Raw genomic sequence first — 25207 nt, forward strand, 5'->3', positions numbered from 1 at the left:
TACTTCCTGCCCAACAGAGCAGCGTGTGTTTTACGCCTTGTTTCGTACTGTTGGGTGAGCAGCAGCAGTAAAGTAAAAACTTTTTAACTTAAGCTAGATCAGTCTGATAGCTTAGCGAACTAGCTAACTTTGCCACGCAGAATAACGTGGTTTAGTTTAAATGTCTGGGTAGTTTGTGTGCAGCCGGTACATCCAAGGACTTGTGTGAATGAAACAAGCTCTGTTTGAAACATGAGCCTCGCTGGAAAGAATGCAGAAGAGTCTGGTGGGTATATGCAGTTTTCTTCCCAGCATGAGAGTGCCTTTGCAAGCTCACATCTCGTTAATGGCCGTTGGATCCTTTGTCGTGGTTGACTGTGCTTTCTGTACGTGTGCAGGATGGTGCAAGAAAAACCTCCAGAAACTTCTCGCTGCAATGAAAGCCAACATCCTGGATGACAAGAAAGAGCTCAGTTATACCCATGGAGAGAGAACTCTAGACTGGGAGAAAGTGGCCTTCCCTCCTTTTTCTCCGGAGGAATGCAAACAAAAGTGGAAAGAGGTTATTCAGAAGGTGGGTCAAATTCTAACTTTAACTTAGTAACTTAGCTTGCATTTACTAGTTCAGTATCCCTAACTATTCTTTAGCAGATGTTCAAATCTTCAGTTTCACTTCAGCATTGCCTGTTTCACTGCTAAGAGCCAGACTTGAGCAAATATATGATTTACACTGTACATATCCTTGTTGTTTCTCAGATGCGGAAGGTTCGCAACCTCACAGAGCTCATTGTGGAAGCTGAAAGTGTCCTTTCTGATCCCCTCAATAACGCAAAGGTAGGTACTAGAGATGGCACGATACCACTTTAAGTCCGATACCGATATCATAAATTTGGATATCTGCCGATACCGATATGAATCCGATATAGTGTGTTTTTTAATCAATAAAACTGTTTTTGTTTTAATATCGTGCTGCATTTTGTATAAGTTCATACTCAAGTTTAAATAAACAACAACAGTAATGCTATTCTGTTATACCTGTATGTAAAAAAATACACTGCACCCAAAATATTTCATAGTTCAGCAATACTGATCAATCTAATGACCTTAAACCTACTCCATCCTTCCTATTCTGGTATTTTAAAGAGTACTTAGTAGAAATATTAAGCAACTTAACTAATAGGGTTGCAAACTCCCAGCGGTAGGCTTTTAGCTAAGCTTTAGCTTCAGCCAAGTGGAAGCTAAATTGGGTAGTCATTCATATGTATATTAGGTTGTTACCTGGGAATTCTGGAGGGAGGGGAGTGGGGGTGTGTGATTGAGGGGGTGGTGGAGCTGCTAAAAGCTGTGCACTTCCTTTTATGTTTCATCTTGATGCATTCTCAATCATCCAGGGAAATAAATCTCCAAAAGTCACCAACTTGGAGTGTTTCAGTTTGCCATCCTAGGGAGAAATCAACACACCGTCTAAGAAGTTTTTGCGCAAGTGAAAGCGATGTGAAAAAATTGTCCGTGGTAACATTTCTGCCCTTGTCTAGGAATGGTTCCATCAGCCTCATTACTACATTTTCAGAAAGTCTCTCCCCAGTGGGACGATTGGGGTCCTTGCCAAGATATGGGAAGACATTGCAAATGTACTTGGATTTTAGGTCGCAAGCCACCCAAAACTTGATCCCAAACTTGTCAGGTTTACTTGCAATATACTGCAGGAAACAGCACCGAGTCTTTGATGGGAAAAGCTGTTCATCAACGGTGATATGTAGACCAGGGTTGTAGCACGTGATGCAGTTGGTGACAAATGATCCCCACACACTGGAAATTGCAGCGAACATGATCGACATGGCAGCACTGAATGCACATGTGCTGTATCAAGCATGCACCGGGACGAAGGAAAGACGGGTGGACTTCCTGGTGGAGCTTGCAAGAGAGTTGGCTCACTCTCATGTAGCTGCGAAGAAGGCAAGAAAAGAACAGTTGCTTTGGACACAACCCTCCACACCTAGTCCTGGAAAAAGAGCCATGTGTCAGGTCAAACACAAATGCAAGAACAATCATGCCACTGTGCGATGTGTTCACTGCTACAGATACACATGTGGTAAATGCAGACTACAGATACCATGGCAGTGCCAGGATTGTGAGTGATTGCTGAAAATGTTGAAATGTACTCACTCACTTTTTATTATTATTTGTAAATATGTGTACAAATGGTTGGTTTTTTGTACTGTTTTTATCAATAAATCTCAGCAACAAAGGACATACACCCATGTGTGTTGATTCTCCCTAAGATGGCAAACTGAAACACTCCAAGTTGGTGACTTTTGGAGATTTATTTCCCTGGATGATTGAGAATGCATCAAGATGAAACACAAAAGGAAGTTCACAGCTTTTAGCAGCTCCCCCACCCCCTCAATCACACACCCCCACTCCCCTCCCTCCAGAATTCCCAGGTAACAACCTAATATACATATGAATGACTAGCCAATTTAGCTTTCGACGTAATCAACTTTAATTTGATGCAGTGTGGGGAAAAAATGCACAGAAATAGATTATTTTTCAAGAATAATTAAATAGATTCAACATCTTTCTTCAACAGAATTGCACACTGCACAGATGGTATCTTCCCAAAGGAAAAAGTACTATAGCTTACTAGGGTATATTAGACTTAATAGTTACTATATACAGTAATGGACTGATATACATTTTACATCAGATTAAAACTCTGGGTGTAAGATTCGGATAATTATTTATTAAAAGCTAGACATTTTAAATGAGAATAAGAAAGAAAAGTATGTCTTTGTGCCCCCTTTTCCCTGTTCATGCCCTATCGGCCCCCCTGGCTAAACTTTGCTAGATCCGCCCCTACACAGTTACCAGCTGTCAGCTACATAGAAAAAGATCCTGGTGTAGAAAGTAATATTAAATAAATTCTAACAACAGCTTATCAAACTTAAACGTGCTGCTGTTGTTCAGCCGCTGGTTTCCTCTTTCTGGTGCAAAGTGGGCCAAAAACAAACAAGAGAGACGGACTCGAGACAGAAAAGCCGATCAGCTGATCATTAATCAGTTTCACGATTAATAGCAGCAGGACAGGGAGGGAGAGAAAAGAGGAAGTCGCTCCATATATCGGTTGTTAAGCTTAACGTGGGAATGCTTTACAAACATTTAGAGATGAACTTACACACTTGCTTTACTTCTCTCTGGGATCACTTCCTCGGAGATGAAATGCTGGTACACACAGCCGCTCTATCACGTGAGCACACTGCTCCGACGTGCTACGGTTATGAGCCGAGTTACGCTGTGTCGCAAGTTTTGTGAGGTGCTTTTTTGATATTTAATGGATCGGATTACATTTTTTATTTCTCTCCGATATCCGATCCAGTAATTTACGTCAGTATCGGACCGATACGTAATATCGGATCGGTCCATCTCTAGTAGGTACAGAATCATAACAATTTCTATACCTCCAGTTTGTGAATAAAAATGGCCTGTGGAAAGCTGTCTTTTAAATGTCATGTGAATCGCTTTATTTACAAAAAAAAAAAATTTTTTTATCAAAAGCGCCTCCTCAGTCTTACGCAGGACCAAAATCCAAAAGTAATGGGCTGCTTTAAAGCTCTCAGTGAATTCCAGTGTGGTTCTGTGATAGGATGCCACCCATGCAACAAGTGCAGTTGTGAAATTTTGTCGCTATTATTATTTTTTTTTTTTTTTTGCAGAGTCACTCTCTAGACATCTCCAAACTTCTTATTCAGATTAGATCAAAAAAAGAGGGTAGAGAGCTTTGAAGAGTGCATTTCCATGGCTTAGCAGCTGCATCCAAGCCTCACACCACCAAGTGCAATCATTTTTCTCTGTGTGACAATCTGATGGATGAGTCTGGGTTAGGCGTTCAGTGTGGGGTTGTTCTCTGGCCCTTAATCTCAGTGACAGAAAAGTTTAGTGCTTTAGCATACCAAAGCAATTTGCACAATTTCATGGTCCCAGCTTTTTAAGAACAGTTTGGGGACGTCCCCTTCCTGTTCCAAAAAGACTGTTTCAGCCAAATAGACCGTTTGTACCATTTAATTTTTTACCTAGTAAAAGATTATGCTTGAAATGTTTACACAGCAAGCCATGTATGTGTACTGCAGAACAACAGCTGACTGTTATAGCATTGGAACATGCCATGGCTCTGGGCAGTATCTCCTTGGCCACATGGATTACACACTGCTGGTCAGGTGCATAGCGTTAAATGTGTATTCCTTTGTTGCTTGTACTTGCCCTCTACTGAGTATTCACATTTCCGAAAAATTAGCTCCATCCAGAGTACCCGAAGAGACCCATGCCCGTAAATACCTGGTATTACAAGGAAGTCTTTTCCAAGATTAAGAAGAAGAATCCAGGGATGAGCTGTGCAGGTTTGATGAAAATCGCAAGCAAAGAATTCAGTCTGCTCCCCGACAAAAAGAAGGTAAAGTATATCAGGAGCTGTCACTACAACACTGCCTGTTCCCATCGTCAGAAAAGCTCACATTTTAAGTCATGAATTATTTACTTTTTCAGGCATTTTATCTGGAGAAATACAGGAACGCATATAAAGAATTCACGAATAAGAGGGTGGAGTTGAGGTAAAAGACAAACATACGTTCCCAGCTGTGTATGTGTGGGATTGGCCCAGTAGGCTGCCTGTACAAGAAGAAGGGGGGGGGAAAGCCAAACAAATGTTTTTGTCTTTCAGGGAAAAATATGGCAAATCCCTTCAGAAGAGCAAAAGGAAGAAGGTGGTCCCTGAAAGCACCAGTGAGTCAGAGGAGGACTTTGAGGGTCTGCCTGTCAAGCCACCTATGTAAGCCATACATACACACACTTGGCTTGGCAACTGTCATGTTCATTTTATTTATAGCCTATGGCACATTTAATCAGTTCTCTCCATTACATAAGCTGTCTTTTATAGGTTAAGTTTTGATATGTGTATTTGTTTCTGCAACACAGGCCCTTTATTTACTTGGTATTGATACCAGAAATTGGTGTATTGCATAGCTCTGGTTTTCTATTCAAATTTTATGTTTGTGTTCAGTGCGTATGTTTAGCGTATTAAGAATAAAGATTATACATGGGCACAGTAATGGTGCATTAGTTTAAGACAATATTTTGTTGTTGGTGTTCTAAGTGTTGAGTTTCTTGAACAAACATGCTGGAAAACTGCATTTCTGACTGCCTGTGTGATTGTGCGGCCTGTGTTTAATGCTAACTTTGATTTAATGTAGTTTAAAATCACATCTAGTCTTCTGTGAAGAGGCTACTGAGCATGTTTGTTTGTTTTCTGTGTGTATATCTGTAGAAGTGGCTACAATTTATTCTGCAAAGAGCTGATTGGTAGTATGAGTGTCCCAACAAGAGCCTACATAAAAGAGTGGTCCCAGAGGTGGCGAAATTTAAGTGAAAAGGAGAGAAAAGCCTACAACACACGCTCCAAAGAGGTATAGCAGCATAAATTACTTTTTTTATTTTGTGATGCAAAACAAAGTTTTGAAATCAAGGTGATCTTGTTGGGTTATGTTAATAATGTCTTGAAGCAGAGTTGAACATGTAGTTCATTCATTTCAGCTGAAGATGCGGTATGAAAGTGAGTTGCATACGTATCTAATGGTAAGTTCTAAGATCATAGGTGCAGCATTGCTAACAAATCTCACGGGCTTTGTGTGAATGCTGACTTTATGTTGTATTCTCATCTTCAGAGTTTAGATGAGGAGAAGCGGAACAAGGTCCTCCGCAAAACAAAGATCAGTTTGCCTACAAAGCGTAAGGTGAGAGGACTGTTCATTGCAAGTAAATGGAAAATTCGTTTAATCTGGAAGGGCGTTTGGACCTCATGCTTTGCTCTTTATTATAAATAATAACAAATGTACAGACATGTGCAAAAGTGTTGGTTCCTTTCCACTGGGAAGAAAAAGCAAAAGACCAAAGGGGCAGGAGAGCTAGCTGAGTATGGCTTGGTCCTGTGTTCAGCACTGATGCAAGAATATTCATGGTTCAAATCCACTACCAGAATGAAGGAATGACACATTGTCCTGTTAAGGTGCCAACACTTTGCCACTTTCATTTAACAGAACAAACATTTTTCTTTGATACTTTTGGGGAATTTGGAATTTGTCACCTTTTCAGCTATCTGTTGGCAATTGCCTCTAAGAGCTTTCTGTTTTCTGAGCTCTCTTTTCATTCATGTAAGTATTAACTGCGTGGCATTGAAATCAACACGTTTGTTATAAATCTGCAGATTTTCAAAAGGAAAACCAAGGAGAAAATACCCGGCGAGCCCAAGATGCCATCCATGTGAGCATAGTTGTCAAACTCACTCACCTTCAAGGATTAATTTTAACTCGACAAATGAAATCCTGAAAGACAATTTTTAATTTTATTTATTTTTATAGGTCTGTCAACGTGGCTTTCTGCCAGGATCAGATGAAAATTCTAAAAGAAAAAATCCCAAATGCAAAAGACCGCTTTGCTGCGGCCAACAAAAAATGGCATGAACTCTCCATAAAGGACAAGTCCCGGTACCAATTAAAAGTAAATGAAAAGCTGAGGAAATACTCCATCGAGCTGCAGGAGTGGTTTAAGGTAGGAAAATATTTATTTATAATTTTCATTTTTTTTTTAAAGTTTTAATTAGTATTTAAATTTTCACACTTTTGTTTTAAAGACACTGACTCCAGATGAGCAGAATGAGTATCAAAAACAGAACCCTCGTGTGAGTACCTCAAAATTCAGTCTCCTGTTTTTGTCTTTTGTTTTCTAATATAATAACATTCCTATCCATTATTGCAGAAATTAAAATATCTTGAGGACACCTTACCGAAATATTCTGACAAGGACGAACTATTTTTGAAGCAGCCATCAGTAAGTCTGAATATTTATACAGCAAACGCCAAGTAATACACCCACATGTTCAAGTTCATGCTCGTGATATGAATGCAGTCAAGTTATTCACAGGGTTTACTTATGACTCACATTTTTACATCATGCTTGAAGAGCTTCAGGTAAATGTCGGAGAAGTCAATGTAATATAGCAATGTATATTCAGGGGGAATGAGAATAAGTGATAATGGGAATAGTATAATTTGTATGATGAAGAAAATGTTCTTTAAGCTGCACTCTTCTAATTTTTTTGTATGTCACGCAGGACTCAGAAGACGAAATCATCGAGAGCAGCAGTGATGATGAAGACGACAACATACTGGACTTTGATGAGGTTTGTGAAATATTAGACCCTTTTTTCCTTCATGTTCCTTGTTATTAAAAATGATTCAGTCCATCTAAATATGAAATGTCCCCCGTTAATCTGCAGGATGATGACGACGAGGAGGAAGAAGATGATATAATGTTTGACATGTATTAATTGGTGATGAGATGGACAGCTGAAAAACCAAATGCAGAAAATTCAGATGCTGTTCTGAATTTGAAGAGAGGGAAAAGCCCTCGAGTGGGTGACAAAAACCTCACAACCTCACATTCTTCACCGTCTAAGGGTTTGTTCTGACTTCCACACTGAAGCAAGATGGTTTATATTTACATGGACGCTGCAGCGATGCTTGGAATTTTAATCTGTCTGTTGTGTTGTGAATCATTTTTTGCAAGTTAATGCATTCAAATGATGAAACACACAAAACACACTGGGGTGTTTTCAGATTCCTTACAGAAGGAAGTTTTGCCAGTTTGCAGCCTTCTTGGCAATGCCTCCTGGCACTTACGTGTCCAATTATTTAACTTTACTCTCAGTGAACACTGGGGAGTAAAAACGCCGTGCATATCGTCGATCCATAAATTTCATTTGGGAATGTTGCCTGTCTGTGATGGGGCTAATACAGATGTATTCACGCCGACTGCCAGTTTAAAATCACTAGTTCGCCTACCATGTGTGTCTTTGGACTGTGGGAGAAATCTGGAGGTGATTCTTGCTGACCACGGAGGAGTCGAGCCTAAACATTCATGTTGTGATGTACTGTGCCAACCACTGGGCCACTGAGCTGCCTTGTGTCTCTAAATGTATAGTCTGATTAAAAACAGCTTAAATCGTTTCACTAGCTTTTTTTTTTTTTTCTTCACCCGTGGAAGTTCTGGTACTACTTCCACCTTTTTTGCAGTTACATACTGATTTTTCCTGCAGGTTTGAATTCAGGATTCAGAGTCTCAAATCTGTGTCTCCTGTAATTTCTGGTCTGTTTTATAGTCCATTTGAATGCTGTTTATGCTGCACACAGAGGTGGTGCTGAAAGAAAGATAAATATACTGACAGCACCTATATTTAGCTATTTTTGTAATGTGATGATACGTGTGTGTGTCATGTGGTTTCATAGAGAAGCCATTGTGAATTAGGGTGGCTAGATCCCTACAAAAGAAATGTGGGACCAAAACAGACAATTATATTTGCAAAGTTAATAAAATAAGAATAAATGGAAGCTGAAGATTATTATTATTATTATTATTATTATTATTAGTAGTAGTAGTAGTAGTAGTATGTTCTTGATAGTCTGTATTTGCCTGTATCCTGTTAATCCAGCAATTATACTGTCTGGTAACAATCTTTGGATTTCAGTCGGGATGGATCCATAGGTTGGTATGAAATGGGGAAAAATAACTAGCAAAAAAAGGACAAAAGGTATTTCTTACTAAAATGAAAACAGGCTTATCTTCATTTGACTATTAAAGAAAAAAGGGGGGGACGTCCCAGTTAAGAAGGTTCATCTTGTTATCAAACATGACTGGGAGGTTTATTATCAGTAGACACCTATTTGAGATAAAATGGTGTGATTTTCTGGATTTTTGATGGCCTTTTTTTTTTTATTACGTCCCACGTGTTTTTGCGATAAATGCTGTAAGTCTGCCTAAAGATTTGTTTAATCTTGGCTGTAAAATTCAAATAACCGGGCAAAAACTAGGAGGGGTGGTGGGGGAAAAAGTGAAATAAAGGCACAGTGTAGCTCTTTGGTAAGCTGCGTGGGGGAAACACAGTCACATGCTGCCCTGGGAGGTAAACACTCGGTTGTAGTGATGTGTCGCGAACGAAATGGCTCTTAGAGCCGGATCTTTGACGTGCAGGATGCGAGCCGTGGGTTGTTTTTTTTTCTTTTTCTTTCTCTGACCCTCTCTCTCACACTTTTTTCCACTTCAGGTAAACAATCTTTTTTTTTTAAATTATTTGAATATATATCAGTGTTTGTGTATAAATACACAAATACACATATGCTTTCAATTGTGTAATTTAAGTGATCTATGGTAGCTCTGTCTTGGAAGTTCAGTTAACGCTAGAAATGTGTTTTGGAATTTGTACCTGCTTTGGAATTTGTATGTGCTTTGTCTCTAGAGGCCACTACATATATTTTTATATAAACATATATAAATAAACCACTTTTTTTGCATTAGTAATTCATTTTGTGCATAATTTAATATTATTGTTAATAATAAATTAATTAAAGCAACAAATAAACTTGAAGAGCCGGCTCTTTTTAGTGAGTTTAGGCGAAAGAGCCGGTTCTCTAAAAAGAGTCGGAAATCCCATCACTACTCTGTTGGAGTTGGTTTAGAAGAGCAGAAGAAGCAATCGCTGGTGGGAACTCGTGTAGCGATCGATTGCTCCTGCCTGATCTCTGATGTAAAGATGGGTGCCTGCCGAAACAGGTAAATAAACACAATTAATAGGGGATTTGGGTTGAGGCTGCTTTATTATCCGTCGGTGAGCTTTATGTGAGGGTTGGGGCGTCGCTTTGTCCCTTCACTCCCACCCTTGCTGGGTGTTTGTACGGGGAGTTGAAAGGCGCACAGCCGCAGTGCAGCAGCGGTGTCGGGGTTCGGGGAAGAGCCTCGTTGTTACTCTGTTTCTCCAGCGTCGAAGAAAAAAACAGCAACATAATAAAATAACACAGCCAGTCACAACTAAATGTGTTGCATAGCTTCTAATTAATGTGACAGGATTAGCATGTTTGGCTAGTAGCTGTGCGTGTTGTGTAGTTGTGCTGTTGAGGGGGGTCGTGAGTACGATACCGCCTCTCCTTTAACCTCTTGGCATTTTCAATTCATCTCGCAAGCAGCCCATTCACAGCCAAGCTCTTTGTTTTCTTCTCCAAGGTTAGGGCTAAGCTACTTTCGTTACACGGTAATACTCGGAGCACCGCTGTAGCGTCACGTTTTCCTTCTTTCGTCTGTTGTTGTTGTTTGTTTGTTTGGTTTTTTGAGTTGTTGCAGTGCTTAAAAGGGGAAAAACACCCACCAACGCCAAGTTAATGTCATTTTTCCCCAGGTTTTAAAACGTTGGGAAGTGACTCCCTGGCAGTGTTCAACGTGCAGTTGTAAGTCCACGCATCTCACCCACAGACTGATTTGCATTCATTGTTTGCCACCGTGTTGCTTACTTGTGTATCCCTCCCGCTGCAGCCCTGTTTTGGCCAATGCTTGCTGAGCTACAGCATGACCACAGCAGTGTCTGCTCATCTGGTAGTTCTGGCAAATGAAAATGGAGGAGGTTTCAGTGTCCAGCCTGGACAACAGCAAGCTGGAGGTACAATGGCGTGGAAGCCTTCTGGTAGACTTGGAAATGCACATTGTATCTGCAGACACGTGTGGCTGAATTGCTTCAGAACAAAAACACAATAAAGCAATCAGGCAACACTGTGTGTCTTTCTCTTCCCTGCCAGGCCCTAGCTCAGGACATCCTGTCTGACCTAGTGGAGGATGCTTGCCTGGGACTTTGCTTTGAGGTCCACCGGGCAGTAAAGCAGGGCTATTTTTTCCTGGATGACACGGACCAAGAAAGTATGAGGGACTTCGGTGAGCACAGACTTTTTTCTTTTTTCTTTCTTTTCTTCTTCAGCCAAGTAAAGCTGAGTTGTTTCTTCAATATCAGCCAGTGTACACCAGAGAATAATTAACGTATAAATCAAATGACTTTATTTCGACTTCCAGAAATTGTGGACCAGCCAGGACTGGATGTGTTTGGCCAAGTGTACAACCAGTGGAAAAACAAGGAGTGTGTATGTCCCAACTGTAGCCGGAGTATTGCTGCCTCACGCTTTGCTCCACACCTGGAGAAATGTCTGGGGATGGGACGTAACAGCAGCCGTATAGCCAACCGCAGGTATGGGCATTAAAAAAGCAGCCAACACAGCTGATTTGAGACTCTGTGTGAGTAGAGGCTGTGGTAATCTCAAATGTTTTCACCGTGTTGTCTTATGAATCTGAAAACCAAGGTGTTTGACTATGGCTTCCAAGGAGCCACATGTTCTTGGCATTTTTTTAAGTGGTTTTGAGAGATGGTTCATATATTTGAAACTCCAGGCTTTCTGAAGGTCTTTCAAAGGTTTTCTTTGTACATTGGCTGCTTTAACTAGACCATTTTTAAAGGAATGTTAGTTTTGTTTGCTAAGTTACTTAACACTGACCTGTGAATCATTCAAGCATATAAAAGGTGCCGAACTCAAGGACAGAACCAGTGTTGTCTACACATAAAAGACAACTTGGCAATGAACTAATTTTAATTTCTTACTTTTTGCAACCGGGAACCTGTAACAACAATTTGCAGTTTGTTCCAGTTTTACTTTTTGAATCTACAAAAACACCAAAGAAAACACAGTTTGACAAACCAAAATTTATTTATTTTTTTGGCACAAACACAGTGATTCCCACAGCGCTATTATCCAAAAACTTGGGATATCTTGGGGTGATGTGCATTGTGTCAAAGAAACTGGACAAGTGGAGGACAAAAGAAGTAGTGGCAGACCTTTAAAAAAAAAAAAACTATGTACACCAAAGAGATGAAACAGGACCTGTTCATCCAAGCCTCTTCAGAAATGAACTCAGAGGAAGGCTGTCTGTCAAGAAGACATTCTTAATGAAGGGAAACAGAGAGGAAAGGCTGAGACATGCAAAATTACACAAGAACTGGACTGAAAATCCACTGAAACACGTCTGATGGAGTAATATATACATAAGTGAAATTGTGAGTATGCGCTGTGGAGGTCAGGAAAGAGGCACAGCAGTGAGTTTCTACAGCCATCTGTGAAACACATTGGAGGCCCTGTCACCACTGTGGGGAAAAAAAAAACCCCAGATATTGATTCATTATGCAATAATATCTGGAAAATAATTGGCAACAGCAAGCCAATGATCCCAATCACACTGCTAGTGCAGGTAAAGCATACCCGGATATAAAAACACACAACGGAACACCATACCGGTAAGTCATGGATTGGCCTTCCCAGAGCCAGGACCTCAATGTCGAGGCAGTGTGCGATCATCTTGAGAGAGAACAGAACAAAAAGGCATATCATAAACTTGAAACTCATTAGAATTGCCCATATTCTCTATATATACCTTATATACTCTGTTTCCATGTTTCATTAAATCACCGCACCTATCCCTCATCTTCCTAGCAAAATAAACATAAATGGAAAGGGGGGGCTCAAGACTTTTGCACAGTATTCTATATAAGCTAAATATGCTGCAGGCGTTATGCTGCCTGCAGCATAGTGAATAATGATAATCTTATGAACTCCAGAAACAAGAAAACAAAAAAAATCAGTTTCAGCCTGAAGTCGGTTTGTTTCATAATCAAACTGTTATTTGCAGTGAATAATGCTGACTCACTCCGTGTGTGTGTGTGTGTGTGTGTGTGTGTGTGTGTGTGTGTGTGTGTGTGTGTGTGTGTGTGTGCGCGCGCGCGCAATACCTTGCTTGTTCCTCTTTTACAGAATAGTCACTGGTAACAACACCAACAACAAGTCAGAGAGTGACCAAGAGGATAATGATGACGTCAATGATAACGACTGGTCTTATGGGGCAGAAAAGAAAGGTGACGCTCTCGTAGTCTTGGGCTGCGCATGCGTGAAATTTAAATGTGACTAATATTTGTTAACTCTGAGTTAAATCTCTAAAACAAATCTTTCTTTTACAGCCAAGAAAAGGAAATCTGATAAGGTACTTTTTTTTTTCATCAAACCTTATACTTTAACTAAACAAACATGTTGGGCATTGCTGCTTTAATAGCCCCAGCATTTGTCTGCATGTAAAAACTCAAAAATAAAATATTTTGTCTTTCCACCTCAGAATCCAAACTCACCAAGAAGATCCAAATCATTCAAGCATAAGAACAGTGAGTGAAAACAAGATTTTAACTTCCTGCTGGAGCTTGTCTGTATGTAATCAGATCTTAAAACAGTGCAGCTTTGCTATATGCTGTCATATGTATACTATTAGTTAAATTACCCACAGATCACTTTATAACAGTGGATACCAGAGTGAAGCATAGCAGAGTCAGCATATAGAATCATTTTCACATTACAGTGTATGAAACATGTTTTGTTCTGTCCTTATATTGGTCTGGCTGAAGGTATTATGTTTCCAGGTTACGCCTATCTGTCAGTACAGTCCATACTGTAGTGGTTTACACATTCGCCTAACAAATGAAAACTCCTCAGCCCGATCGCAGGAGGAGACACAAATCCCTTTGAGGTTGCATCAAAAAGAAAAAAGAAATCTGCCAAACCAAGCATGCAGAGCTGCCCGCTTGGCAACCCTTTAAAAATAAGGGAGCAGCCAAAAGTAGCTGCTGCTTCTACCAGTCTATCCCCATGTAAGTGATTTCAAGGGCAAAATTACACAAGAATTCCCTAATAATCTATGTCTAATAGAATAAAGTGAAGTGGTGAATTTTATTGTCCCAAATGTCAACTACGTGGTAACGTCAGCTGATTTTATTAGCCACTATTAATGAGTGTAATTCAACAGGAAACTATGACCATATATTTGGTCGCATAATGAAGTGTTAAAGGTGTTTGGCTTCAGACTGTGGTGGCTATAAAGATATCCTGTTTTGCTTTCTCTATATGTGTCACATCCCTGACTTCATAAGATTTCTACCACACCAAAGTATGATGCGGTAGAACGTTTGGTTCTGTAGAATAAAGAAACTTCACAGTGTAGCAACATGAGGTTCTTATATAGCGCTTTTCTACTCTGAACATTCAAAGCTCTTTATACAACTTGTACATTTACCCAATCACACCCAAGCACTTTCTAAGTTGTTAATTGTTCCCTATCTAACATTCATACACATTCACACTCTGATGGACGTGTGATGCCATGTTTTATTAATGTTGGGTTAGTATCTTGCCCAAGGATATTTGGCATGCAGACTAGAGCAGACTGGGATCTAACCTTCCAGTTAGTAGCCGACCTGCTCTACCACCTGAGCTACAGCTACCCCCAGGCACCTACTGGTATAAACCAAGTGTACAACTAAAAAGAAATATTTAAAAAAAAAACTTAACAATTTCTGCTAGCTAGCATATTATAAAAATAATTCAAAATACACTCACTGGCCACTTTATTAAATACATCTTTCTTGTGCTGGGTTGGAACCCCATTTGTGCACAGAAGTGCCCTCATGTTTCATGGCACAGGGTCAACGCAGTGCTGGAAACATTCCTCAGAGATTCTGGTCCACATTGATAATGGCCAAATTGTGCCAAGGAGATATTTCCCCACACTCTTACACTGCCACCAGAAGTCTGAACAGTTGAGACAAGGTAGAATGGATCAATGGTTTCTTGTTTTTGTTTTTTTTACGCATGTTGCAGCAAAAACTAAGCCTCACCATACCAGGCAATGTTTTTCCAACCTTCTATTGTCCAAATTTGGTCAGGAAATGTGTCTTAGGTTCCTGTTCTTAGCTAACAGCTGTGGTCTTCTGCTTCGAGGCTAAACATGTGCGTTCAGAGATGCTCTTCTGTGTACCTTAACTGTATTGTGGTTATTACCATACTCCAGATGTCTGGCATCAATGAGGCACTTTCACCCATAGGACTGCTGCTCATTGGATATTTTCTGTTTTCTTTAAACCACACTTAAATCATCTTTTTTTCCTATTCTGAGGCTCAATTTTAATTTCAGCAGGCTGTCTTGAGCATCTCTACATATCTAAATGCACTGAGTTGCTGCCATGTGATTGGCTGGTTAGATATCTGCCTTAATGAGCAGTTGAACAGCTGTACTTAATAAATTGTCTGGTGCACATATAATTTAGAACCAGTAATAGTGTAGTGATTGAGACACTAAACACCAGTTGAAATCAATTATGTGTCTGGATTGAATAAATAAATGGCGCGTGTGTTCCTCTAGGCATGATGGGTCCCAGACGTCGCATGGACAACCAGGAGAGCCCACGCATGCTGATGAAAGACGAGGCATTCTCTCAATAACACAAACACACATTCTCTCACCATCGTGTGTGCGGAGATGCACACAGAGACACGCTCACGGGACGACCAACAACACTTCACCTTTGGTTCTTTATGTTGTGAAATGAATGGACGTTGATGGTTAAAGGCAACGTTTGTGGTGTTTGCTGCTCTGCAGAAGCAGTTCAGAACTCCCAACCTTATACTTGACAAATTTATTTTTATTCAGAAAATCATTGTACCAACACTTGTTTTGTTTTTTTTTAATAATTTTATGTAGTTATCATTTTCGACTGATACTTGTCACCAAATATGATTTCACTGCACAGATGTAAACTGCAGTGTAATTCATTCAGAGACGGTGTACGCTTACAGTATTTTCTTTTCATAAAATACAGAAATGATTACACAGTGGATGTCCTTATATTACCTCACATTTTACAATCTCATTCTTTGAAAAAAAACAATAATGTCAAAGACAATCCTTGCTAATGGTTTGTCTTATTTTCACCTTTCACTGTCTGAATTTCTCAAACAGAATTTAAAGACAAGCATCTCTGTCGTTCACCTGTGGAAACTTGTTTCACAATGTTCAGGACACGAACTCCTTAAGTGTAGAAGCAGGTATTTGGTGCAGAAAGCAGGTTTCTTCATTTTTTGGTGGGATAGAGTTGCTTGTTTTCTAGCATTGAAATATGTCTTTGTATCATGTGTTTACATTGTAAAGGGTTACATGTGTCCTTGGTGTGATGTGATAGTGTAAATATTCTAATAGTTGAATTGCTGCTATCATGGCTCAGTTTGTTTCATCTGTCTAGCAAAATAAATGATTTGTTATCTGTCCTGTGTTTTCACATTCATTTTAACAAAAGTATAAAATGTATAAAACGGCAACCAAGTACATGGAATTAATGTCTAACTGATCAACAGGGGGTGCTGTTGATCAGATGATGTACACATGCTTCTGTTGCTAGATGTGGGGCTAAATATTATCTTGGTTAGTGTGGTTGTAGGTCATATTCTCAGAAAACTGTCATGTTGTAAACACAGCCATGTTCATACAGTTCAAGCTTCTTATTCAGAGTTCATTGTGCCAAGGGGGAGCTGATAATGTTGTTTTGTGTAGCCTTCCTAAACTCTGCAGTACAGGCATTAATGTAGCCCATAGGTTAAAAGATTTTGATGAGCAATAGTTCTCAAGGCTTTCTGAAAGTCTTTCAAAGTTTTTCTTTAAATGTGGGCTGCTTTGTCACTCATATTCATATTCAGTCCTTGTACCTGACCATCTTTGGGAGAATGTTTTTTTCTCTTTAAATTCAAGCATAAAAGGGGGCATTTAACTCACGGGAGGAACCAGTTTTATGTCTGCATATACCAGATAGCTTAGCACAGGACCAGTTTTAAAGTGGCACTTTTTTAGACACAAATAATTCCAAAGATAACACAGTTTGAGTATGTTACAGCAACAAGCTGGTTTCTAAAGAGCTACTAGCTGAAGACTTGGCATAATTTGGTATTAGGTGCAAGAAAAACTGGACAAATAGAGGGGGAGTGCCAAGCCTAAAACAAATATCTACAACAGATGAACAGTAAACAGAAAAAATCCAGAAAAACTGACAGAGGATCTATGTACCGTTTACTGAAGGCTCATCAGAAGTAACCTCAGAGGAAGGTTGGCCATCAACAAGCCATTCTTAAGGAAGGGAAATGGAGAGAAATGGCTGAGGTATGCAAAACTTCACAAGAATTGGACAGTACAGAGGAGGTTAGGGGAGTGGTAGAACAGTGGGTGTCTACAGTCATCTGTATAACATGGTGGAGGCTCTCTCGAGGTTTGGGGCTGTGTTTCAGCAAATGGTGTTGGGGATCGCTTTAAAATTAATGGAAAAGTACCATCATATTTAGATCCACCATGCAATGCAATCTGAGAAGTGTCTGACTGGCAGTGACATCATTTTTTAGCAGGAAGGTAATCCCAAACAAAGAAGAGCTTTGAATGTCCCTCAAGAAGACTGGAGGGACATATAGCTAAGAGAACTATTCCTGAAGAGCATTTAAGTTGCTTAAGAGAGTTCATGCTGTGCTGATGAATAAATGTAGCCATACCATGTTGGCTTTCAAGCTCGCTAGAATTGTACAGCCTCTGTTTTTTTCCCCTTTTCTTTTATCCTGCATTTCCCTATATGTCTCAGTAAATTGCCTACTCCCAGTATGAACCTTCCAGATCCCTCAGGTCATCTGGATCCAGCTTTTTATCAGTTCCCAGAGTCAGAACCAGACATGGAGAAGCTGCATTCAGCTTTTATGCTCCATATATCTGGAACAAACTCCCAGAAAGCCTCAGATCAGCTGAAACACTCAGTTTATTTAAATCCAGGTTGAAGACTCCTGTTCTCAGCTGCATTTGAATAAAGCACCAAATTCGCAATGTTTTACTAAATTTCAAAACGTACATTTTAACTACTGATTTTATCTACTGTTCCTTTATTTTTTTCCCCATTTTAAATCATGCTTTTTAGTTGTTTTTGTTTTTTAATGTCTCTGTAAAACACTTTGAATCACCTTGCTGTTGAATTGTGCTATATAAATAAACTTGCCTTGCCTTACTCCGTCATTTCCCCCAGGAAAATATAAGGATGGGCGGCATAAGACTTCTAGATTCAGCACATTACTGTTTACCAAAAATTTGTGTTCAGGAGGCAGAGTATTACTCCAGGTTATAGTTTGGCACTACTGAGAAAAGTCTCGAACTTCTGATCAAGAAACAAAATTACACTATTACAAAACCAAGCGCAAGTTTCTGTAAGTCACATTTGAAATCAAGCATTGAAAATAAAACATAATTGAAAATATATACTTTTACAAAATACAAAAGAAATAAAGACTTCGGACTAGCATGTGTTTAAAGGTGTTCGAAAAGAAAAAAATTGAGATTATTGCGCGCTGAAATTTGGAACTTCATAATTTCCGATGTTTGTGAACGCAGCATGTAGTTGAGAGTACTTGGTTTTGCTTTAGAGTGCAGACAAGCTATCTGCTCAAGATACTCAGTTTGTCTTTAGTACGACGTTATCATGTTTTTCATTCGCCTCACGGTGTAATAGCTGTTAGTTATCGTTTATGTGGCGTCGTTCAGTCGTAAAGGCGCGAGTGGGAGATCACAACAGCTCCCACTTGGTGTGTTCACAAAACGAGCAGTCACTAGGTAGAAGCAAATCCCGGAACTTGAAACGGTAGGAAGTGAGCTAACGTTAGCTAGCTTTTTGTTGACAGTGTGCTTGCTGTCAAACCAGAAACCGACCTAAGCAGAAGTACCCGGAGTTAGTTAGCTACCTACTTGGAGACTTCAGCCTGTCGCACTTTTATTTGGGCCGAATTTGGTTTGAAGTTCCCGTCACTTTTAACCACTTGTGGCTCTAGAAGATGGCATCGAGGGGAAGCTTCACGGGTCCTCCGATGAATCCGAGTATGAGCCCCATGAACGTTGGGCTTGCCGCGGGCATGAGGATGCAAGGAATGCCCCAGCCTCCGGGGGGATATCCCAGAAGCATGAGCAGCGTTCCCCAATACCCCCAGGTTGGTTCTGCTTGATTTCTCCGTGTCGAATAAAGAAACTGAGTGAAAGGTGAGGGTGACGGTATTTGTCCGATCACCCCCATGTCTGTTTAAGCTTTTCGTTACTTTTTTTTAAATTCGTGTTTAAATAAAAGTAGCTAATTGAAATAGTCGCCAGAGAGACATGGAAATAAAAACAAACAAACATAAAGCTCATTATATATCACCGCGTGGACACTACTTCCGCCTTCGAAGTGGGTGTAATTATTTATTAATTACCGCAATAATTAAGTGTAACCTTTTTTTTTCTTTTATGGCATTTAAAGTGGTTCACAAAAGTAGTGGGACGTTTAATTCAAATTGATATCGTTTAGCGTTTTGTGCGCGTGTGAAAAAGAAAATCACGTGGTTGCCCGCTTCGCCTCCTGTCAGTTAGCGTGAAAGCAAAAGTTTATCAGCACCATCTGCCCAGAGGCAAGCCTGCATATATCGTGCCAGTATTGTCACCATCTGCAGCTTCCCCTGTAGTTAACAGACACCATCGCAGTTCCCCCCGTTTTGACAGTTGGAGCCATTTGGGTTTAGACTTTGTTTTTATGTTTACAAACTGGACAAAGTGTGAGAATTCTCACAATTTGTTGATACATTATTTACAGTACTGATGTGTTACATATAAAGACCTAATTAAAAAGAAAAAAAATCTAGTCAGTAACAGGTCTTAAAATAAGTACACCCTCAGATGTGTAACAAAATACGACATATTACACTGTGTTATTATTTATATAAAAAAAACCTGAGCCGAAATGCAGAAGCAGTGTGTGAAAAACTAAGCACGCCTCAAGATTCAGGAGCTTGTTCAACTGCTTTTAGCAGCAACAGTGTGAAGTAATCATTTTCTGTATGACTTTATCAGCCCTTCACATCAGGAGGAATTTTGGTGCACTCTTCTTTACAACATTGCTTCAGTTCATCGGCATTTGCAGGCATTTGTTTATGCTCAGCTCTCTTAAGATCCTGCCAAAGCATTTTACGCGTTGAGGAGTTTGTGTGATTACACCGCGTTGATTCTTGTCTTCTTCAGCTATTTTGTTGTAGATTTGTTTGTGTGCTTGTGATCATTGCACTCAAGCTTTAGCTGTCAAGTATATGGCCTTGCATTTGACTTCATCACCGTGCTTGACAGCTGGTATGAGGTGTTTGTGCTGTTATGCTGTGTTTAGTTTTCACAAAATGTAGTGCTGAGCATTATGGCCAAATATCCCCAGTTTGGTCTCACTTGTCCAAAGAACATTGCGCCAGAGGTTTTGTGGTTTGTTCAAATGTGAGAGCCTTTCTTCTGGAAGCCGTTCCAAACAAGCCGTACTTGTTTATTTTTTTCCTAATTGTGCTGCCATGAACTTTAACATTTAGCATGCTAACTGAGGCCTGAGAAGTAGCTCTTGCAATGCTTGAACTTGGAGTGAATTTGCTGGGACGTTCACTCCTGGGAAGATTGGCAACTGTCATGAATGCTTTCCATTTGTAGAAAATAGTTCTCACTCTAGACAGATGGATTCATATTGTTTGTAAATGACCTTATAAGGTTTTCCAGATTGATGGGCAGCAGTTGCTTCTCAAGGATTATCATTGATGTCTTTGTGTTAACACACCTGAATCCTCCAAACCAGCAAACTGTCAAAACCTCTGCTGTTACAGAAGTGTTCACACTTCCTGAAACTAATAAATTGATGAAATGCATTTGATTAGCAGCATCTGGCTTTTACTTTACTGCTTCTGCATTTCTATTTATTATTTTTGTTTAACACTAAATAAAACCACAGTGTATTATGTCATGTGTTGTATTTCATCTGAGGTTATATTTAGCAAATTATAAAGCTTACTAAGCACCTGATTTCTTTTCATTATATCCTGATATGTGAAACCTTAAAGTTGAAAGAGGTTGTGCTTTGTGTAGATGGAGATAAACACTGCAGTACCATAACAGTATTTATATGCACAACTTCATAATTAAACCTCAGAGCTTAAAAACATAAATGCACTGTTTCTGCAGGTGGGGTTATGTTTTTTGGCATGTTTTTAACGGGGATATTATGACTCATAATATTTGTGGTACAACCAAAAGCAAACAGTGTAAGTGACAGTACTGTATGTCACTGAGCATTCTTTTTACCCACCCGATCCAAAAAGCTAGAATTTGATATAAGTTGATCATACAATATGAAATTTATTTGCAAACAGCTTCACACATCATTGGTTTTCATTATTATTATTTTAAATAGGTACTTTTTTGTATCTCTTTAATAAATCAGATCCTTGATTTCCTTTAGTCCTAGATGAAATATTAAATTTTTTGTGTAGATAGGAGAAATTGTTCTGTGAAATCAGTTTCCCTCCTTTTCTCTAGCGCCCTGGGATGCCATCCAGCAGAGTGGGGGGCCCCATGGGGTCAATGGGGGGTCAGCTGCCTGGTCCCTCTTATGGTAGCAGTAGCATTCCCATGCGGGCAGGCATGGGACCCCCAAGCATGGACGCCTCTAGGAAACGGTTTCTTCATCATCAGCACCACCAACAGCAACAAGAGGCGCTGGGAGGCCTCAGACGAGGGTAAGAGAGGAGACGGGACAAAATGTAGGGGATGGTACTGCCAGTGTTTGGACCTCACTGCCATCTAAAATAACTAGCTATTACTCCTTCATGACTTTAAAACAATTAAATCTATTATTGATTATTCATTAAGTAAATGAAATCCAAAAATGTTTTCTTTTTTTCCTCTTATCATTAACTCTTTACCACTTGAAAGCTGCTAGTAGTGACCTGCTGAAACTCTTTTCAGAACTGCTGCTTATAGATGAAAATCACTGGGTTTGCTACACAAGTGATGGAGTGTTAGTGAGGGTGGTCTCTGCCTATGTAGCGACCCTTAGAAAAACCCAGAAACTGTTCTAATGGTTGTCAAAGCACATCTTTATTGATAAATACTGAGGTTTGTGATTACGGGTGCTGGGGAGGTCATCAGATGTCGCCTTTATAGGGGAAAGAGTTAAATCACTTGTTCAAAGAATTAAAACTGTTACCAGGTATTTTTTTCCAGTAACTTAGAAATGATATAAAATAGGTTCAGCTCTAAAGTTTTTGCCAAGCCTAATTTTAATATCAAGCAACAGCAACCATTTTTCTTTTTAGCACTTGACTGCTTGTCACATGTCCCCCTTTTTTATTGAGAAACTTTTGTGCTCATTTCCAGCTCCATATTGTTGGTCTTGTACTTTTCTAGAGTAGCTCTGGATGATTTACAGTTTAATCTTACTCATCTTATACTGTGCATACTGGCTCCATGGGTGTAGTGGTTTACACATTCCCCTTACAAGATTCCTGCTTCTATATGGGGAGGAGATGCACAAATGCACCCTCAGGGGTCACAAACTTGTGCATTCCTAGTTCCTGGCCCAACACTGGATAGATGTGAGGGCTGTGTCAGGAATGGCATCTGTGCCAAAGCAAACACGCAGATCCATCCACCCCTTAAAGAGCATCCAAAAAGTACCTCATCTTATACTTTGCTTTAGTCCTTCAGCTGGAAACTGAAAGGTCTGTATAAACACTAGTCTGTTTCTAACACCTCTCTCAAAGCCAACTTTCTGATAATTGGCTGCCCCTTGTAACAGAAGTGGCTCATAGCCAGAGCTGTGTGGCTGAGATGACTATAATAAAGGTATCTGCTCTTGCTGACATCATAGGGAGAAAAAAAGGTAAATACAGGTTTTCAAAAGCCAGGTTCAACCCCACTGCCAAGTCCAACATTAACATTCGTTTTAGGATTATTTGTGACTTAATGACTCCAGGAAAGAGTTCACTAGAATAAAGTAATTTTTGTGTGAAAATAAGAGTACTGATATGAATCTGAGTGTACAGGAAAACACGGTCACTATAGGGAGTTTTCCATTAATATTTTCTCTGACAAAATGCGTGGAGTCATCCAGCTATAAAAATGCAGTAAATCTTTTTTACTTTTTCCCCTTTTGTGGTTTATTTACATTGTCTCAACAGAACGTTTCATTCATGATTTGTTCTCCCGTCTGTTTGTAAAGTGGCTGTACTGTTAAAAGCACGGCTCAGATCACACAGACACGAGGATACCAGCGTCTCATGACTGGCCTTTGCTTTCAAAGCAGCAGACACAAGTGGGTATTTTTGACTTCAGACTGCTCCGTGACGCCACGCTCATAAATGCGGCCATCCGTAATGCTTCGTCCACAATGATTCTGTTGTGTTTTTAAGGTTAATTTCATAAAAAAAAGTCAGTATCTTAGCATAATCTCAGTCTAGGAAGATTAGTGAGTCATGGTGCCACCATCCTAAATTCTCATTTAATCACATGGAAATTAAATTCAGTCATTGCCAAGGTGAAGTGTATAATTAAGGAAACGAAATCAATTTAATGAAGTCGGTAAGTAAAAACCTGAAGCACTCTTTCAGGGGACTTGATTAACATATCGCATTGGCCAAGATTATATTATCGCACTGTGAAGTCTTCCAATTACCGGTAATCGGGTTAAATGAAAGGGATCTTTTATTTGATCCTATATCATGTGTTGGTGTGTGGCCAGTTTCTGTGAAATTGGTTGACTGAAGTCATACTTATGAGGCCGAAAGCAAAATGATGACACACACACTGGAAAACAACAGCTCAGTTTGAGATATTCTTAGAAATCCGCTCCTTCACATCGTAGAGACTGTTAAAGCGGTCATTTAATGTCTTCTTTCCAAACTGAATAATTTTCCTTGTTTTTTCTCTATGATTCAGAGCAAAAAGGCGCAAGATGGCTGACAAGGTTCTGCCACAGAGGGTAGGAAAACCTCGACCCCCTTGAATCACACTGCTGTCCCAGTTGGCTGTATTTCCTCAATCTTCACCTGCTACTGTCTTCTAGATCCGAGATCTGGTCCCGGAGTCCCAGGCCTACATGGACCTCCTGGCCTTTGAGAGGAAGCTGGACCAGACCATCGCTCGAAAGCGTATGGAGATTCAGGAAGCCATCAAAAAGCCCATTATGGTATGTGTCCTTGATCCATTGTCATGCAGTTAAAAGTATACCTTGAGAAGATTATTTTTAGGCTTTGTCCACTGAAACAAATGAGAAGTCAGTAAAACATGATCTCAGCTGTAATCCGAGTTCCTGCGGAGCACAGTGTAAGCAGTTTCCACAGAACAGCAGGACAGTTGGTTCCCACACTGAAATCCGACCTTTGTGTTTTCTTGCTACAATTTTAACTGTTAGCGTTAACCTTAGTGGCAGAAACACTCGGTCTGCTGAGATGTGTCACAACAAAAACAACTCTAGCAGCAGGAAAATCTGCATTAGCAGTAAATTAATCCAACTGTGACACGGCCACAGAGAAGAGCAAACGGTGTGACTGGTGTGAAGTTAAAACGGTCACAACTTTTTCCTGTGAATCCCTCGTTAGGTTGCAGTGTTTTCCGGTCTTAATAATGTGAACTTATACATAAGGATGAAGTTATTGTAAACACCCTTAATAGCCTGAAATGAAGCGTTTGTCTTTGTTGGAGAGTGAATTTGGCAAGTGAGCTTGAGAGGCTCAATTGTTGCCAGAATTCCTGATACATCTGCTTGTCCCTCTGAAATTACACAGCAAAAGCGCAAGCTCAGGATCTACATTTCCAACACGTACACTCCCAGCAAACCCGAGGGTGAGGAGGCGGAGAAGGTGTCCTCCTGGGAGCTGAGAGTCGAGGGCAAACTCCTGGAGGAAGTAAGTTTAAAAAAAAAAAAACACATTCGAGTGTTCTCGCTATTGTCCCGGTGTGGTCTGACTGCAAGTATTTCAGTCTCTCTCATTGTGTTTCTTCAAACTTGAGTTGGCCAGTGTTCTTGGCTCAGACTACGCAGCCAGATGTGTGTTTACAGCTTTTCTCATTCCACCCCACAACTGCTGACACACACACACACACTCAGGATCTCATTTGAAATACGGAATTGAAACCACTGGCCGTTGCATACCATGAGCTGACTAGCCTCCCTTCCCGACATCAATTCTAGCTCGACTCATTGTGTCATCTGGGGCCACATGAAGGAGAAGGAGGTCTTTTTTTTCTTTTTTTTCTTTTTTTTTTGTCTGTTAAAATTTCTCCTCAGTCTCATGGGTTTAGGCATGTGGAGGAGTATTGCATGGAGCAACAGAAAAAGGGATGTGAGGGAAAGGAGTGAAGGGGTCGTGTTGAGCAAACAGACTCTGACAGGGCTGGGGAGCGGGCAGACAAGGGGGGGGGGGGGTGGGGGGGGGGTGAAGACAGCTTTTTCTAGTCTACAGTTTTGCGCTTCACCACCACCCCCAATGCGGTCAGAGCTAAACAATGCAGCTGCACACTGACACAGCACAATAAGAATACACTGCTGTCTTGCTGCTCCGTCCTTCTGACACTTTTGTTTCGTGCTTTCTGTCTTCCC

At 40.2% G+C, this 25207-nt stretch overlaps 3 protein-coding genes and 1 long non-coding RNA gene across 8 annotated transcripts in view; 3 read left to right on the forward strand and 1 right to left on the reverse strand.

Moving 5' to 3' along the window:
- On the forward strand, window positions 1-8033 carry LOC147323324 (nucleolar transcription factor 1-like). Its single transcript, XM_086303618.1, has 15 exons — window positions 1-265; window positions 378-553; window positions 736-813; window positions 4271-4426; window positions 4519-4583; window positions 4694-4801; window positions 5297-5435; window positions 5563-5604; window positions 5694-5762; window positions 6233-6288; window positions 6387-6576; window positions 6659-6706; window positions 6784-6855; window positions 7139-7207; window positions 7304-8033. The coding sequence occupies exons 1-15, from the start codon at window positions 232-234 to the stop codon at window positions 7352-7354; spliced, it is 1353 nt and encodes a 450-aa protein (XP_086159744.1). The 5' UTR covers window positions 1-231; the 3' UTR covers window positions 7355-8033.
- atxn7l3b (ataxin 7 like 3b) lies at window positions 7361-16028 on the forward strand. 4 transcript variants are annotated; one of them, XM_086303622.1, is made up of 9 exons: window positions 7361-7484; window positions 10253-10301; window positions 10387-10510; window positions 10647-10779; window positions 10915-11086; window positions 12699-12799; window positions 12902-12924; window positions 13054-13099; window positions 15127-16028. In XM_086303622.1, exons 3-9 carry the CDS (start codon window positions 10460-10462, stop codon window positions 15204-15206), a joined length of 606 nt encoding a protein of 201 aa, XP_086159748.1. In that variant the 5' UTR covers window positions 7361-7484; window positions 10253-10301; window positions 10387-10459; the 3' UTR covers window positions 15207-16028. The 4 variants fall into 4 exon arrangements, with proteins under 4 accessions (XP_086159748.1, XP_086159745.1, XP_086159747.1 ...); XM_086303619.1 differs by lacking the exon at window positions 7361-7484 and adding an exon at window positions 9507-9633; XM_086303621.1 differs by lacking the exon at window positions 7361-7484 and adding an exon at window positions 9702-10108.
- Window positions 11405-19057, reverse strand: LOC147323326 (uncharacterized). The gene is made up of 3 exons (XR_015130735.1): window positions 18523-19057; window positions 12150-12245; window positions 11405-12034 (listed from the first exon to the last, which is right to left on the reverse strand). It is a non-coding gene; the product is annotated as an uncharacterized LOC147323326 (long non-coding RNA).
- The window catches only part of smarcd2 (SWI/SNF related BAF chromatin remodeling complex subunit D2), a 10682-nt gene continuing 3638 nt past the window's right edge, over window positions 18164-25207 (forward strand). The window contains exons 1-5 of one of the 2 annotated variants that reach the window (XM_086303616.1): window positions 18164-18761; window positions 21145-21344; window positions 23545-23587; window positions 23672-23794; window positions 24393-24512. In XM_086303616.1, the coding sequence (XP_086159742.1) occupies window positions 18609-18761; window positions 21145-21344; window positions 23545-23587; window positions 23672-23794; window positions 24393-24512 (639 nt within the window). In that variant the 5' untranslated portion in view covers window positions 18164-18608. The remainder of the gene's footprint in view (window positions 18762-21144; window positions 21345-23544; window positions 23588-23671; window positions 23795-24392; window positions 24513-25207) is intronic. The other variant, XM_086303617.1, reaches the window with a different exon arrangement.

This window comes from Aulonocara sp. 'chitande type north' Nkhata Bay, linkage group LG8 (assembly GCF_057382095.1).
Source record: "Aulonocara sp. 'chitande type north' Nkhata Bay isolate Kocher_YH1m ecotype deep benthic linkage group LG8, A_spYH_male_GT1.1, whole genome shotgun sequence".
NCBI lineage: Eukaryota > Metazoa > Chordata > Actinopteri > Cichliformes > Cichlidae > Aulonocara > Aulonocara sp. 'chitande type north' Nkhata Bay.

Excerpts from the sequence above, each read along its gene's own strand:
- LOC147323324 (XM_086303618.1), top strand. The coding sequence starts at position 232 with ATGAGCCTCGCTGGAAAGAATGCAGAAGAGTCTG. Across the intron at positions 554-735 it reads GGAAAGAGGTTATTCAGAAG|ATGCGGAAGGTTCGCAACCT; the intron begins GTGGGTCAAATT and ends GTTGTTTCTCAG. Across the intron at positions 6,577-6,658 it reads AGCTGCAGGAGTGGTTTAAG|ACACTGACTCCAGATGAGCA; the intron begins GTAGGAAAATAT and ends TTTGTTTTAAAG.
- atxn7l3b (XM_086303622.1), top strand. The coding sequence starts at position 10,460 with ATGAAAATGGAGGAGGTTTCAGTGTCCAGCCTGGACAACAGCAAGCTG. Across the intron at positions 10,780-10,914 it reads AGAAAGTATGAGGGACTTCG|AAATTGTGGACCAGCCAGGA; the intron begins GTGAGCACAGAC and ends TTCGACTTCCAG. Across the intron at positions 12,800-12,901 it reads TTATGGGGCAGAAAAGAAAG|CCAAGAAAAGGAAATCTGAT; the intron begins GTGACGCTCTCG and ends TTTCTTTTACAG.